This window comes from Temnothorax americanus, unplaced genomic scaffold (assembly GCF_048541705.1).
Source record: "Temnothorax americanus isolate GAGA-0224 unplaced genomic scaffold, ASM4854170v1 Scaffold73, whole genome shotgun sequence".
In the NCBI taxonomy this organism is placed as follows: domain Eukaryota; kingdom Metazoa; phylum Arthropoda; class Insecta; order Hymenoptera; family Formicidae; genus Temnothorax; species Temnothorax americanus.
Genome location: NW_027509796.1, coordinates 126998 through 144778, shown reverse-complemented (window position 1 = coordinate 144778; position 17781 = coordinate 126998). Strand labels below are relative to the sequence as shown.

General features: G+C 41.7%; 2 protein-coding genes across 3 annotated transcripts; both read right to left on the bottom strand.

Moving 5' to 3' along the window:
* Positions 1-1769: 1769 nt before the first annotated feature.
* Positions 1770-3886, bottom strand: LOC143906592 (uncharacterized). The gene is made up of 3 exons (XM_077422783.1): positions 3530-3886; positions 2395-2517; positions 1770-2260 (listed from the first exon to the last, which is right to left on the bottom strand). Exons 1-3 carry the CDS (start codon positions 3730-3732, stop codon positions 2083-2085), a joined length of 504 nt encoding a protein of 167 aa, XP_077278909.1. The 5' UTR covers positions 3733-3886; the 3' UTR covers positions 1770-2082.
* Positions 3887-5160: 1274 nt separating this feature from the next.
* Positions 5161-16636, bottom strand: LOC143906590 (uncharacterized). 2 transcript variants are annotated; one of them, XM_077422780.1, is made up of 9 exons: positions 16403-16636; positions 16188-16342; positions 12131-12360; positions 9779-9879; positions 9454-9605; positions 9113-9361; positions 8012-8498; positions 6791-7312; positions 5161-6260 (listed from the first exon to the last, which is right to left on the bottom strand). In XM_077422780.1, exons 3-9 carry the CDS (start codon positions 12213-12215, stop codon positions 5826-5828), a joined length of 2031 nt encoding a protein of 676 aa, XP_077278906.1. In that variant the 5' UTR covers positions 12216-12360; positions 16188-16342; positions 16403-16636; the 3' UTR covers positions 5161-5825. The 2 variants fall into 2 exon arrangements, with proteins under 2 accessions (XP_077278906.1, XP_077278907.1); XM_077422781.1 differs by having other exon boundaries at positions 16453-16636.
* Positions 16637-17781: the final 1145 nt, after the last annotated feature.

Genomic DNA, 17781 nt, shown 5'->3' with positions numbered 1-17781 from the left:
TTTATAGAAAGTTAATTAGTAGAATTTTTATTATTTTTATCTCATTGTTTCAAGACTAGCTAGTCTTATCTTTTTGAATTGACTATAGCAAAAATCATTCACGCTTATTTGAAAAACGCACTTTTGAAATTCTCCCTGAGGCAAAAACGCTTTCGTAAACGTCATCCGGGTGTCGCGTTGTGAGCGGTTATTATTGGAAAGCATGCCGCGTCATTATTTGCGGTGCGTCGAAACAATAGCGGCAGCGTCGAGGCACGAAGAGGCACGCTATGCGCCATGCAGCGATCGACCAACGTTTGCGGTTATATGTATATATGCAGGGTGTCCCTGTTTCCTAAGGTCAAGAGAACGATACAATTTCATCTGTTGAGCCTGATTCCCGGAGAGTCATTCGTCATTTTCGGTCGTTTGCAAAAAAAAAAAAAAAACGGCGACACACTTGATTCTTTTGCCAAGAACAAATTTCTTCTAAATTGGCGAAGAATACCGGCTAAGTGAAAGAAAGCCTCTTGGACACCCTGTATATAGGCCCTCCATAAAAAGCCCTCGTACGTCTGCGGCTCTCGACGTACGGAGTGCTGTCTTAACAAAATAAATTATCGGATTTCTGCAGTTATAGGGACGTATCGAACACAACGCGCAAAGTAAGACAAGATTCGAATCTTCGTCAATCGATCGCGTTTAATCTCGTCCTTCATGATCGAAAAGCAACCCCAAGATTCGTATCACGGACTTTTCACGTTGGACACGCGATTTTAAAAGTATCAATTTTTACGCAGCTTCATTTATTTATCGTTACAAATAAAGCTTAATTGGGGATCTTCTCGCGTGACGAGCAACGAGCATTGAGAATCGAACGGTAGACTACGAGGAACTCGACAAAGTATCGCGGCGAGCATGTTCGTTTGTATCGCTTTGAGGCTCCCACCTTATCTGGCTCAATGCTCGCCATAATCGAACGAGGGTGCAATAGCACGCGTAAATAAACGATAAAGGTTTTGAAGAAACAGACACGTTTCAGACAATAAGAAGGAGACAGTAAGCTATCCGTTTACGCCGCTTCTTCGCGCGAAGCTTCGCGCATTTCTGACATTCCAACTCTTACGTGCACCTTCGAGTTATTTCAACTATTAAACGCGCGCGATCGAGTTTATCTACCAAAAGCCATGTCGCGTTTAGGATATTTTCTAGAATAATTTGCGTGATAAATTTTAAACGCTCTTCGATTAACGTAGATAATATTACTTGGCCTTCGTCTTTACAATAAGAATTAGAAATGCAAAATGGACGATGGAATTCAGGCAGGTGAGGAAATTGTTTTTTTCATTCGTTTTTTCTATCGTGTCACAATCCATATATTTATATATTTATGGTGACAAGTTATCTACACATGACGATGCATCCTTATGCAGCTTATTATTATATAAAACACGTTTGTCAATAAACACACGACGCTCATACTTCCCGACTTCCTAAATGCGCCGGAATTACGAGAGTCACGGTTTAAGTTTCCTAAAGTGCGTGCACATTATCGATATACCGTAACGAACAATTTATCAAATGCCGTTCAACATGCCGGCTTTGCGGTGAATGATGAGCGAAGAGAAAAGCGTACGACTGTTCATTTAACGCGTTCGCTACTCACCTAAAACCATCTTCAACGCTATAGAATCGCCGATGTCACATTTTTTTTTCGTGCAATACGACAATTCACACTTTCGGAATCGATACGAGTGTCGCAGTATCCACTCGTATCTCTCTTTGTTATCTTTTTGGTTTTCGAAAGGAAACGCGCGTATATAAAACTCGTGGTGGAAAAAACACAATTACTTACATATACTCGTAGTTTGTACCCGAAAAACGTTTCGGGAATCCGACCGATCAAGCGTCGAATCGCTCTCCACAATCTCTCGCCACATGAAACAAAAATTCCACGAGATTCGAGAGAGCCGCGCTCAAAATGCAACAGACAAATGGTGCCGTGTTCCTTGTTTCGACGTAGTATACAATTTCATTCGGTAACAAATTCGAGATACAAATCCAAAGTAGGAAAGAAAAGGATAGAAAGCGTATGGGAGCAGCCTACTTTTTTGCTATTTGCCCATCCACAAATTCGAGATAACTCGAGCCGACTTTCAGAAACGCCACTCCGGTGCCGATTCCAGCTATCGTACAGCAGACCGGGCTTGGCGGTACTATGGAACGTATCACTGCCCACAGCAAGACCGATCCCAGACTCAATAACACCGCTCCGGTAGCGCTGAAAAGTAGACGGGACATAGAAGTGGAAAATAATTCAGTTCTAAGAAGTCAAAATCAATAAACTTTTCTTGTTTCAGTTCTATTCGAAAGGAATATACACGTATAAGCGTATCCATCAACACGAAACCTCACCTGTATAGAATCCTTACAGACTGCGGCGCGGATTTCATGTGTTCACGTGTATAGATGTACGATCCGGTGCCAACCAAAGTGCCAGCCAACAAGACATTCGTAATATCGCTCTTTGGGAATACTCTGAAAAACCAAGCCAACGTTATTTACAATGTCTCTCTTAAGGGTGCTACTCATAAGTCAGATCTTACATTTAAAGATCATCTCAAGATTCTGTACGACTTCAGATGCTGTACGATACATTATATTGGCTACAGAGTATCTGGAGATGAACTTAAAACGATCTTATACATAAGATCTGACTATGAATACCGACTACAGTCAGATCTTATATTTAAGATTGTTTCAAGTTTATCTTCAGACACTGTATAAAGTATCTAAAGATGAACTTGAGATAATCTTACAAGATCTGAATATGAATATCATCCGTAGTCAGATTTTATATTTAAGATTATCTCAAGTTTATCTTCAGACGCTGTATAAAGTATCTGAAGATGAACTTGAGATAATCTTAAGAGATCTGAATATGAATATCATCCGTAGTCAGATCTTATATTTAAGATTGTTTCAAGTTTATCTTCAGACACTGTATAAAGTATCTGAAGATGAACTTGAGATAATCTTAAGAGATCTGAATATGAATATCATCCGTAGTCAGATCTTATATTTAAGATCGTCTCAAGTTTATATATCTTCAGAAGCTATACGACTCATTTTATTAGCTATGGAGTATCTGAAGATAAACTTAAGATAATTTTATATATAAAATCTGAATATGAATATATCATCCATAGTCAGATCTTATATTTAAGATTGTCTCAAGATTCTCTGTATGACTTCAGATGCTGTACGACTCGTTTCATTGGCTACGATGTATCTAAAGACGAACTTAAGACGATCTTATATATAAAATCTGACTGAATATCGGCCTATGAATACCGGCCATACATTCTCCGACTTGAAAATCTGCGATACATTTATTTGCCGTGACATCCATAAATTGCGTGGAGTTACGTAAGAAAAGAAAAAGAGACACACACACACAGAGAGAAAGAGAAGGAACGAGAGGAAGGAAGACTCGCCACTCGTCGCGTCGCACCTGCATCGCATTAAATCGAAGACCACGAGAACTTACTTGACGACGAGGCTCGGGTTCATGACGTTGACGGACATCGCGGTGTACGAGGCGGCGCCGAATGCCGGCGCGTAGAACTTGGCGAGGTTGCACCGCGTGACCGGTCGCAGGCCGAGCTTCTTCACGACCGTGGAGCAGACACCGTCGCCGCTGCCGCTGCCGCTGCCGCCAGCGGCATCGCCACCACCGTTTCCTCCGGCCATCTCTCCCTTCGTCGTTGTGCCGCGACGCGTTTCGCGTTTCCTCGTGGCCGCGAGTCACCGGAAAATTCCTCTCCGCAGGGCAGTTGCCGCTCGCACGCCAAGCAACGCCAAGTGTCCGTGTCGTGTGTCGTCGTCGTCGTCTCGACCGCGAGACGGCGAGACTTTGGTCGGTAACCTTTACGCTCGCACCCACACCACACGCGCACGCGCGCCGCCGCCGCGCGGGCGCATACGCACACGGCCGCATGACGTCACCGCGAGGCGCGCGTGCGCGAGATTATACATATGGCGGACGAGACGGCGGCGGCCCGCGCCGCCCCGCGCCCCTCGGCCCGTTCCGCTAGCGACGTTCTTTTCACTTTCAGGTTTCAGGCGCAGCTGTATCGACAGATGGTGCGCATATGGCGGAGAGGAGCGGCGGATATGCGAACACCTGGTGAACCTTTGTCGGTACGGAAGGTATGTATGTAGTTCCCGGTGCAGAGGTTTGTCGACTCGCGACGATTGTCGGCGCCACGGTGTCTACAGTTTACGTTGGTTTACGTGACATTTACCGCGTCTTCGGCATTCAAATCGTGTCTGATGTCTGATAGTCTGATGTTCGACAATTGGTTCGTCTTGGCCGTTTTTGAAGCAGTACTGCTTGAAGGCCAATCATAGGCCGGTATTCATAATCAGATCTTATTTCAAGACCGTCTTAAGTAATATCTTAAGATGCTAATACGGCTCTGTGATTGGTTAATAACATCTTAAGATTGTACTTAAGATGGTCTTAAATATAAGAACAGACTATGGTTACCGGTCATAGAAGAAGAAGAAGAAGAAGAAGAAGAAGTCTGATAGTCTGATCGTGTCTCTTTCTCCGGATGTTGGGAGTTGGGAGACGTTCCGCGTCTCGCAATTTCGCTCGATTTCGAAAGAAAATTAAGTAATACGTGCGAACGTTAAAGTGACCGGTGATTAAATGTATGTGCAATGAAACTTGTGACGTTGACGGCATTTGGATTTAGGAACATCGCGGGATCGTTTCCTTAAAAAAGTGAGTATTATAACCTGTTTCTGCAATTATAGCGACTAGCGCGTACTGACGCGAACGTAATTGCGATCAAATCCGATTGATTTGTGCCCACTTCTATCAATGTGGATTAACTTTAATCTCAGTTTAATTTACTTTTTATCTTTTTCTAATTCTTAGAACAAGAAAAAAATTACTTTAAATTATAGTTATATTATATAGTTGGTTGGAGTGTAATCGCCGGCAATGAATCCGCCAATTTATTTATGTAACACGTGCAGGGAAAGTGGCCCATTGCGCACGCTACGCGTGCGTGATAGACCACTTTCCACGCACTTGCAACATAAAATAGGGTGTGCAAGCCGTGCGTAATGATGAAAATTCCCTTACAGCACTTGTTGCACAAATAACTATTTCTGCTTACACGTGTGTTTTATTGCGGTTCACTATATACTGTTCCGTACATTACGTATAAAAATTCAGGTCGGTATACAATGGTAGAGTTGTACTGGTTGTACATCGTTCTCCGGGTGTCGGGAAACGGGAAAACCCCGTCAGCGCCGCGTGATATCGGATAAGAGACGTTGGCGCGGTGTCAAAATTTTTAAGTCAACTTTTGCAGGTCTTCTGCGCAAGCGACTTCTCTCTCCGCCGCGTGTCTCTCCTTTTCCTCGCAAATATTTACGCGCGTTGTCCGACGACTCGTGGAAATGCTCGACCGAGCATCCCGCGGCCCCCTCCGCGGCACTCCGAATCCAGCGATCCTCTGGGAGTCGATTTATGTATCTTGAAACGAGGTGAAAATTACAAAAGTATGGAAATTTACTACAGTATTTACGATTTCATTTGTCGAAATCTAAGTAGTGTAGATCTGTTCCCTTTCTGTAATTTTCATCTCGTTTCAAGGTACGCCACCCGAACCCCCTGAATTCAAGCCTCGACGGGACCTCTTTTCCCCCGATGATTTCTGCGCGAGCTCGTCTCGTCTCTGTTTTCCTATACAAAACCAGAATCTCGATATCTTCGATCGTTGTCGCTCGAAGGGAAACCCCGAGATCCTTGCGCGCGAGCGACCTCATTATTTCGCGGTTTGCAGGAGCTTCTTCTCAGAGGATCCGATCCTCAGGCATTTGACTGTCAGAGCGACTATCGTGACGACGGCCCCGACGAAGGAAACGATCCCGAAGACCGCGAGCACCGCGAACCAGTTCTTGAACGTGCCGATCCTGGTGTCGCAATCGTAATCGTCGGTGTCGTTGAGATTGAGAGCCGACAGGTTGACCGGCCTCAGGGAGATCGATTTGTAATTGCGTCTCGCGACAGTCGAGTTCCGCTCCTTCCTGACGAATCGGTAGGATATGGCGTAAGTGAATCCCTGCCCATCGTGGGACCCTTTGGCGCTGTAGTACTGGATCAATAATTCGTTTCCGCTAGACGTCAAAGGTACTTGGATGTTGTTGATGTCCCAGTGAGACGCGTCGCAGTAGGACCACATCAGGAAGCTGTCGTTTACCTGTTAATTGTTGTGTCGGTTTCTTAGAACACAGCTCAGTACGTTTCACAAGCGAACGCGACGATCCCGCGAATAAAAGATGAATTACAAAGAAAAAAGAAGAAAAAAAAGGATTTATTTCGCAAAGATGCCCGTAACCTTTTATCGATCTTTAGGATTTCAATCTTCGAAGTTGACTATATGCAAAGATTTTCGAATTTCCCGTTGCTCTCTCATCCATTTTCGTATTTTTAGTATAATTAAAGTTTATTTAATTAAAATTACAATTTGTAATATTAAAAGCATTTTTTCTTGGTTGAACTATATAAGATGATTTTATTTAAGCGAGTTTTCTTTGTTTAACATTTCTTTGTCTCCATGTTTGTTTGCACGGTTAAATAAACGCGCGTTTGCGTGATGGATAAATTAATTTTAATTACTCAAAGTTACTATAAAAATATAGTCTTATTTTAAGATTTCCACATTGAAACTAATGATATTTTTAAATCAAGAATATTCTTTTTTTCAAGTACGACAGAGCTCGCGCTTACCTGTGCTCCATTATAAACGGTGATTTCGTTGCCCGGACAAGAGCTCAGGGTGAAATTTTGCTTCCCCGTTTCCGGCCTCTCGTGCTCGGGCTCGTTTCGGAGGATCTTTATGTGGATGGAAACCTTCTCCGAGGCTCTACCGAGGAACTTGTAAATGCACACGGTGTCGGGGGGATACCAACTCCGCGGGGAACGGATGTTCTCCCTGCCGCCGTTCCGCGGCCGCCCGGTGCTCCTGTACGCGAATTCGCATCTCGCGCGTCTCATCACCTCCCGCGAGACGCGCTCCTCGTGCAGGGTCACCTGGAAGCCGTCGTGGGTCACGGTGCCGTCCTCGCGCGCAACGAACTCCAGGATCACGTTTTTCCCGCGCGAGTAGATGCGCGGCACCCGGCCGCTGCCGCAGAACCTGGAGATCTCCAGAATTCTGCCGTTCACGTTTTCCAGAAGCGCGAGATAGTCGCCGTTGCCGCACGCGATTCCCGTCGATCGATTCTCCCTGAGGTATTTGGATTCCGCTGCCTTGATGGATTATATACGGGGCGCACATCGATTTAGGCGAACAAGTAGATTCGGATTCGGAAATACACATTCCTTGATTAAATATTCTCGTTAAGCGAGAATGTTAATCTCCTCGCGCAGTCATCTTCTAAATCTCGATATTTTAATGCGATAAAATATACTGTCAGTTCTACGCGAGAAATGTATTATTCGAAAATAACGATGAAAAAATCGAATTTTAACATTGTTATATATATATATATATAGATCATTATTTTAAATAACTAATATATCTACACGGAAAAAAACGCGGTTTTGCCGAAGTATATATATCTAAAAATTTAGCTAGATATACAGAGCTGAAAATAATTTTGTTGCACCATCAAAATAATTATGTAGAACACTGAAACTGATTGCTAAAAATGTCAAAATTTTTTACAGCATTATTATCATACTTCAGCGACTTACTATAATTATTTTGATGATGCAACAAAATTATTTTCAGATCTGTATCTGGCTAAATTTTTAGATACTTCAACAAAATCGTTTTTTCCGTGTAACAATTGAAATAACACTTTAAAATACTATTAATTGAATAATAAAGTATGCGAAGAAAACGCATATGTATTTCTTTCTGCAGAGCAATTATTAGCCAATTAGCAAAAAAAAAGTTCATTGATCGTTCGCTAATGCGCCTTTCCTTGGTCTTAAACTACATACCGTCGCGCTACTGATCATCTCGCTCGGCCTTTCGGAATCGCCATTGAAGACGACCCCTCGATGGTTCTTCCTCGTTATCTTCGGACGCATTGATTTTATGCGAAGCTTCGGCTCGCTTGTGTCGAACCTAGGCGGCATCTCTTTGTGACGATACTGCCTCCCCATGCTGTAACGTTGCGTCGCCTTTTTCTCGTAATGCCTGAGCCTCGTTAATTGTCCACTCGTCTCCGCGGTGCGTCTCATCGCCGGAATCCGGCTCCTGTGCTCATTTCTCGATCGATCGTCCCCGATAATAGATTCATCCGCCTCGACGTGTTCCCGACCCCAGGCGATTGACGATCCGCTCTTTTCCCCGGACTCGAAGGAGTCCTCGCAATCCTCCATCTGACAGCTCTCCTGATCGGTGTAGTTCATCAAGTCGAAAAGGTCCTCCGGCTGACCGCCTATCCTGAAGCGACCGGCGTGCGACTCCAAGGATACCCTGCATCTGAGAATTATACGAATCGACCGAATTCGGCGTTCAATAAGATTCACCGCGCGATCGCGCAATGTTGGTAATTTTAGAACTCTGAAATAGCGAGAATTTCATCTCTCTCATCGACGCTTATTCTCGAAAAACATGTTTCCAAATTAGCTCGATAAAGAAGGAGGGTCAATAAAATAATTTTTGGCCCCCACGGGATTTTCAAAAAACAATTTTTTTTTGTATGAGCAAAAATATTTTATTAGTCCTGAAAAAGGCTTAGGTACCATAAACATACCTTGACTAATAATTAATTTTGGCTTTATGGATCGAGTTTTTTCTCATCTGATAGTTACTTTTGACATTCCTAGTGATCGTACGATACAAAAAAAATTGTTTTTCGCAATCCTGTGGGGGCGAGAAAACGCCCTTAATGATCATTCTCCTTTCACCAGAACGTTCGAACGACTCGACTGTTCGATATTATTTGACAAATAATTCGTGATGACGTGTAAGAAAGCAGAATTTGCAACCGGTTTGCTGACGCAAAGGAAAGGTTTGTTATCTTGGCGAACCGCGTTTGTTCCGAAATTTCGGCGAACTCGAGCTTAACTCAAAGTAGTCGAACGTGCGCGCACCTAATCCCACGTGGGTAGACGCTAGGATAGCCCGGCGAGGTCAGCCTGCAGGATCTGTGCTCGTTGCGCACGGTGCACTCCACGGGGCACGTCGGCGACGTGGAGGCGGAGTAGCCGCGATGACGCTCGACCGCCAGGCGGATTGGCAGGATGGAGAATTGAGCGGAGAAGATGACCGGATGCGCCGAGGCGAACTGCTCGTCCGACGACAGGGTGATCGTCAGATTGGGACCGCGTCGTAAAAACAGCCTGCGGAATCGCAAACGAACGGGAGGATTTAGATAACCACCCCCCGGAAATCGACGGGATCTACCCCGGTCCGCGAAAGGGGAATGGAGTACCTCGTGGCGTTTCCGGTCACGTGGCCGCAATATCGACCTGTTGTTTCGTCGTCGGGATCGTCGGCGCTGTCTGAGAATTGAAAATACGCCCCTTCGCAACGGGCCTCCTTCAGAAAGCCCACCTGCAACTTCCTGACTTTCACTTCGATCACCTACAATAAGCCCGCACGTATCGTGAATTTAACCACTAATTAAATTTGTCGTACACTAATTATCTATTTTTCTCTTCGACTTTTATTTGATTATATAATTGCATTTATTCTTTTATTAAATAGTTGTAATTCGTTGTGAAGAGATAATTATTGCAAATATAATTGCGAATAACCTGCGGATCCTTGAGCGGTGCTCTGATTCGCACGATGCATCGACCCATTCGTCCCGTCCAGCGAATCCAGCCAACTGAATTTCTGATAGTACGATTGCATCCTATTGTAAACGCGAAAAATGTATCATTCAAATGAAAAAAAAAAAAAAAATAACGTGTATATTAGATACCTTGCGTTTATAGCAAAACAAGCGCAGGTATTATACGTAATAAAAAAAAAATGTGAAATTCTTGTCTGAAAAGACCTGTGCTGGGTCTATTCTGTAGCTCTTACAACGACAGTTCCATTATCGTTATATTTGCACTGCGCAGATATTATATATGGTAAAAAAGCTGCGCAACACGACAATATAACGATAACGAAACTGTCGTTAAGAGTTACAGAATAGGCCCACTGATGCGTATTCCAAAACGCAGAGTGCACCGATTAAATAATTATATATTTCTCACTTTCCATTATTTTATCAAAAAGTATGCGCACATACATATAAATCATATTATATATATATATATATATATATATATATATATATATATATATATATATATATATATATATATATATATATATATATATAATAAATCATATTATATATAATATATAATAGAAAATGTTCGAGTAATATTTTGGACAAGTATTACGCGTTCAGCTATTCCGAATAATATTTCGCATATCGCTGGTTCTTTTTTTACAATATTCCTTCCGCAAAATTTTCTCGAGATCTTTCGTCAGATAAATTATCTCGCAGGAAAGGACGAGAAACGGTTATCGAAATGCCGCCGGTATTCGCCGACGAAAACGCGATCTCATTTATATATAACGACCCTCCAACCCTTCACCGGACTAATGAAATTACTCAGAGTTTACCGGCTAATTAATTGCCATTGATGTAAGCAATCTCGCTGAACTGAGGCGCTGCTGGTTTGCCGATATCGTGTTTCGTCCCGTGTACTTCTGCTTCCCGACTCAGCTATATTTGTCATCTTAATTATATCATGCGTGCACGCATGCGTGTACACGCGGGAGAAACATGTCTGTGTTCGTGCGATGCGACTGTCCGACTAATTAATTAATATTGTTTAGCAATATATATTTCCGTAAATATCTTTTATAAATTATACCGAATATTTAATTAAACCTCAATAACGTTGCTGGAATTTAATCTTAAATATTGCAAACGTATTATTTTACGGTAAACGAACATAAGCATTACACGGAAAGAACGGTTTTGCCGAAGCATTTATAAAAATGTAGCTAGATACATAACAGATCTGAAAATAATTTTGTTGCACCATAAAAATAATTATAGTAAGTCGCCGAAGTATTATAATAATGCTGTAAAAAATTTTGACATTTTAGCCATTAGTTTGAGTGTTCTTATTACATAATTATTTTGATGGTGCAACAAAATTATTTTCAGATTTGTATCTAGCTATATTTTTAGATCCGTGTAACGTGTAATAAACAAGATAAAATATGTATTACATTTTGTTTACATGTAGTTAATTTTTACATATATTTTACTTTTCATTCTCCTTGTACCTTATGTGATTTGAAAATCACATACCGTACCCTTTTATTTCTTACGAACAAGTATATATTTAGTACCTCCCATTGATAGTGGTGCACGATCGCTGCGGGCCATCCGTATCGCGTAAACGCGTGACAATGCATACGATTAATTACATCAAGTATCTTCGGGCGGTATACGCTTCTCTACGTAACGATTTTCTCGTTACAAGGGACATGAATAGTCATCAACTAGCGGCTCCTCTAACGCGTCGAATACAGGGAAAACACGTCAGGCATCTTGAGACGGGTATTTTAATTGTATCATTACCGCCATGGAGAGATACTGCCACGTTTAATTCCGAAAATATTGCAATCGTAATTTTTTACATCTGTTTTAAACGACGAAACGCACGTTATTTAATCTGTTGCTCGCGCTCATCAGCAATTTCAACGGATAGTGCTAAATACGTTGTCCCTCGATCTAGGCGAATGTTATTCCATTACAAAGGTGATCAACGGTTCTTTCCCGATGGAGCTTCGGCCCTCGTACTTCGTTAAGCTGCGCAATCTCATTCCCGCCGAGGCTTCTACCGGAATTGCAGTTTCTCTTCAATCAAATTATTCGCGATTTGCTCGAACATATTCACATCGACGCGAATAACATCACAAATAAATTATTTAAGAAGAAATATGGTGCGTCTATTGTAAGAAAACTAGTAGATTTTTGCTTGTTAAATATAGAAAGCCACAATTATGCTGATCTACAACTCGATAATAACCGATAACAATGTCTCGTTTGCAGCGCTAATTAGCGAACAAACTTAATGGCGTCGACGAACCTCTGATCTCCGCGGAGGCCCACGAAGGATCATTCAGCGACAGGATCAGCAGCGAGAGCAGGTACAACGCAGTTTCCGATCTCATCTTCGCCCGCGGTGTATTATGGCGCGATTTGCCCTGCAGCTTCACGTCCTCCTCGCCTTCCGGTTTTACTCATTTTCCGCTCTTCTCATCGCGGAGGCTCACCTTTCGTAAAAGCGGCGAACTTATCCGTGCGAGGTGCGCTTATCTGCGAAATGAAAAACGTCCACGTCGGGAACTTATCTCGCGATCTTATCTCGACGGTCATTAACTCATTAATTATCCTTAGGTATTAGGCATTAGTGCCATATGATGAAATAAGTACAAATTTAACTATCGCGTTGAACGTTAAAGACTGATACCGCAAGAGAGACTCGAGAGTTTGTATAGTTTTCGCGAAATTGATTCGATCGTTCTTCCTTTTTAATTCGCCCGCTCATTTGAGATTCTCTCGACGTATCTCCTCTTTACGGGCGGAGACGAACGGCGCAAAAATAAAAAGCGGGATAAAGTTGAAGGATGGTGGATAAGCGGCGAGTAAGAACGAAGGATATATGTAAGCCTTGTAACTTTGGGAAGACGCGCGACGAAAAATCTTAAAGTTGTTTGAGCCATCTCAGGGAGAGAAAGCGAGAGAGAGAGAGAGAGAGAGAGAGAGAGAGAGAGAGAGAGAGAGAGAGAGAGAGAGAGAGAGAGAGAGAGAGAGAGAGGTCACGGCCAGTGATCCTTCCCGAAGAAATAGCGTCAGTCTTTAGGAACTTTCCGAGATCCTTCTCTCTCTTTTTCTCCCCCGGGTGGGTAGCGCGGTGGCCGAACTATCCGTGAGGAAAAAAAACAAAGGATAATCAGGCCTTTTTATCCCGGAGACGCGGAAGTTCGGAGTCCTCCGACTATCTTTTCCTCCGAGCGGAAGAATCACGCGCGCTCGTAATCGGTTCTCGTCGCTGTAAGTCGGAATATCGAAGAATAAGAAAGGATTGCGCAAATGAGAAACGACGGCGCAACAAGTTGCTGACTCGTAACTCATTTGCGGTAATAAGGAAAATAAAATAAGATTTATTTTCGGATTGTACTTCTCGATCGACCAAAATAACCTTTATTTGAATTTTTTTTTATTAGCAAGATGTTATTTACTTTGATTACGTTGCGATAATTTATTACAGTAAAATTTGACAATTAAAAAGATATTTCGGTTATAAGCGAACGATTTGATAAACTAATTACGAATAGCAAACTTTAACTGCTACAAATTATTTCACGCGTTTTCTTTAATTCATGGTCGAGCGGATATTGATCGTTGTCTTGGGCGACGCTAACGAGTTTCGCGAAACGGAGCGCGCGCGGCGCGATAACAACCCATCCGTCGAAATCAGTTTGAGATGAAAAGGAACGGAGAATATATATATTACATTTGCGCATAATACGCGTTCAAAACACTTCGTGCAACAACGCGCGGTAGGCACGTCGGCAGTTATCTGGCGGTGTATGTGCTGGTATATAGCGTGCTGTATACGAGGTCGTTTGTCATTTGCGCGACAAAATGCTCGAGCGGGAAGACATTGGCACGAGTGCGCTCGTGTGCTGTCGCAAATATTATCCTTCGAGATGCAAATAGTGTCGAAGAAACGCGATTAATCTTTCCGCGATCGTTTAGCAACCAAACATCGACTGTCGCGATCGATGGCCCGCGTAAGCTTATCCAGGCGTATAATTATAAGAGATATTAATTAGATATTACCCGCGACTCGTACATTCGGAATGGGAATCGAAGCGGTATAGAACAGGATGTTATAAATTGATACGTGTTATTACGATAAATTACTGTCTCATTACGATGCTTATACGAGCGATCCTTTTAACGACGCCATGACATGGAATAGATTTTCCGTCGCGCTTTGGATATTCCGCATCTCAATATGTAACTCGGCGGTCGTTCTCTCGGATTAAAATCGCAGAATAACACGCGAAGTAACGTCAAGTCGTGATACGTCTGTTTATTAAATACGGATATTTTGCGAGATTCGCAAAATGCATTGTGCATGTAATTACTAATATATAGGCTATATTTTCGCGAGTGAGTGTTGTGACATGAAGAAGCAACAACGGAGAAAATAGAGAAGAGGAGACCGAGGAGGCATCGAACGGCGCGAGAATAACCAGGGGTGAGTAATTCATTTATTATTTTACGTATTTGTTATAATTATTTATAATTATCTTCCGCGCGTGCAATTATTTTTGAAGATAATAAAATGACGTCACGTTTAATAAACATTTTAATATGGTATGGAAAAATTGTTTGTAAATGGATTATTTCAAAGAGTTGAAATCAGAATTCATTACGTTGCTGAAATATCGTATAACTGAAGTATCGTACACTTTGCGTGCATTAATTATCAATTTTCTTTTTTTTTCTTCAATTCACATACATATCGCACCTCGAGAAGAATATTGTCAGCCTATAAAAAGAATGCTCCTAAAATGTTATCTACATGTTATAATAGTGTCACAAGTCTACGTACAATAAAAAAAAATGTTAATCCGAAAAAATATTTAATCCGATACGTTCAACTAAACATTTTAGTTAGTTAACTAAACATTATTAGTTGTTTCAACAATTTATTTAGTTTTTTTATATTGGATTAACAATTTTTTTTTCTTTTAGTGAACGAAATTCGCTGCATGGGAAATTATTATTTTTATAAACCGATTATATTGCGGTTTCTTGGATGAATATAGCGTCATAAGTGAATTGACAAGTGAATTACAGCAGACTTCTTCAAAAAACAATATAAGTTTTATTATAACAAAATATCGTAATTGTAATTGCGTTACTTATCTGACGATTTAAAAAAATTGAATCAAATTTGTTTTTTCTCTCTCCTGAAAATTGTGTACTTTTGAGTAGTGACAGTATTCTTCTCGGGATGCGATATGTCTCCCGGGTATTTCGTAGATACATATATTTCAGTCTGCGCGCTCTGACTATTACTTCTACGGTCAAAGGATCTGCGGATAGCGCGGGGTAAGCAAATGAATGCACGTTGTCGCGCCGAGTCGACCGAATCGTGCATGATGCACACATGAAAACATCTCGATTCTCGATTTGGTCCGAATTTAGCGGCACGCGCGGCGCAAAATACCATTTTCCACACCGGAGTGACACACGAGAGAATCTGGTGTTATTTTGGGCAATTGTTAAGTACTGTCGCGGCTACACCGAAAACACATTTGCACGCTCGTATCTCATCAGGGCCGTGATTCAGCGCGCTCTTATCTCGGCCGGGCTTTGTCCGCCCCTATATAATAAATGTAAAGCCGCCCGAGTTGGGCGTGTAATCAGTCTTACCCCCCGTAATTATCTAAATCTTGGTATATTTATAACGGTATTTCTCGGCACGCCGTTAAATTAGTTTATGTCTCGTATATCGTCGCTTTCTCCCCCTCTCCCCCCTCTCTCTCTCTCTCTTTTTCTCTCTCTTTCTCTTCTTCTCTTCCTGTCTTTTTTTGCGCACTTTGTAACGTGATCCGTACGACGCTCTTTAATTTCCTATGACACGCTTTCGATAATTAAATAAGTAAGCTCTCGCTAAGCGGATCAATTTTCCCGAAAGTTCGCATTATTTGATGGTGGCGCGTCGCAATTGCATCAAGTTTTAATTGCAGATACTCCGAGGAATCTGTGGAATCCATTAAGCAATTTAATTCTACATCGAAAGGTTTAAACTTTAATTGTCACTGAAATTACCCTCGTGATACGTTGAATAAAGAATTTATGTGCGTGATTATCGTGAATAGCGAAAGTAATCAAAATAAATAGTATTAGTAGTAAAAGCGCATTTGCATGCGGGCATAAAAAGAGGGAGAGGAAATACGAGCGGTAACTTTGTGGTGCATAATTGTAACGATCACCGCGAATATATAATTGAATCATTATATAATATATACATTATTATAATCATATTAAGTTAGTCATTCATATTTACGTATATCTGATGTAAGATGCACGCAAATGAGTATAAGTATATGAATACTTACCTATTTCATATAACGAAGTCGCTCACGACGTTCTCTGCGCCTTCCTCATCGGCGATTGCCACGTGCTCCAGATTATTGAGATGCAGCAGAGCCAGAACATTCTCGCGGATCGATGAAATTCAAATCCGACCTCGGTTACTTCGGTAGATTCGCGACTTGAATAATAATTAGGAACATTTTTTTCGGCGACTAAATTTAATCGATATTCGATATACCTGAGACTTATAGGGAAATGAGTTATCCGGTTATCGTCGCGTTATATTACCGGTGTCACGAGCCCCGTGGCGCACCGCGTGACACCCGAATTCCCTCTGTCGCGATGGAAAAAGCTTTTTCCACGAACGCTTCCAGCGCGCGACACGTAACGCTTTTTATCGGGGCAGGCACACGTGTCACGCGAGATTATTGGCCTTTGTGAGCGGGCTGACAAATGGTCCACCGCATATGGCGCGTCGCGCACGACTGAGGCCAGATTTCGGTCCAGTAGTAACATCTATAGCATCTCCCTCTTACTCTCGTCCACGCCGTCCCCCCCCCGGCCGCCCCCGCCGTGATGCTCTCGATGCATCACGCAGAATCCACGCAGCCCTCCGATATTGTTAACGAGAACCTCTCGCAATGATATATTTTACCTTCTCTGCAGAACACATTCGTCAGTTTAGATCCCACAAATGTTGTTTACAACGTCTTTAGACAAGATTTTTAAAAATGTCTAAAAATTGTTTAATTAAAATTAAAAATTGTTTATAAGATATTATTTATACTCTTATACTACACGATATATTACATTATTATTTCTGGCACGTATGGAGAAAAGAAAGAAGTGTCAAATCAACACTGATGTAGTTGTACATACGCAAGGATATATGTATAATCTTGAAATGAGATTATATTGCATTAAACGAAAAAAACTTGCTTGAATAAAGTCATTTATATATAGTTAAACGAAGTTTTATATGGTTCAATTAAGAAAAAAAAGTTGAATTTCTTATAAGAAGAGTATATATTCTTGCATATATACCTACAAGCATATCAGTGTTAATTTGACACTTCGCTTTTTCTTCTGTGTATCGATTAACCAGCTTCGATTTTGAGTCATAAATAGTATATTACACTACAAGGGCCGAAAGTTGAATTTTCGACCCTGCGCGTCATGATTTCCGAGGCGAAGCCGAGGGCATCATGACGAGCAGGACCGAGATTTCAACTTTTGGCCCGCGTAGTGTATACGATTTTTCTTCATAACCGGTCGAAAGTACGTTATTAATTTTACTTTTTTTAACTTTAAATGTTAATAAGCATGTTTTTTATGCCTGCCCCCGACATTTGCGGCACGAGCGAAGCGAGTGCTGCTGGTCGTGGGGGCAGGCATCATGTCGAAAAGTCAAGTCTTGTCATATTTTGTAAAAATAAATTAATTCCATTCTATCAAAAATAGATTGTATCGATCAACAGACTTCTTTGGCAACGTATCTGTATTTATTATCAATCGCGCTTCTGCATCGAAATTTCGTATAACTTCTTCCTCGTCTACGGATTCATCAGATGACATATTGTTCATTTTTGCTAGATTATTGAATTGACTTTAATAATA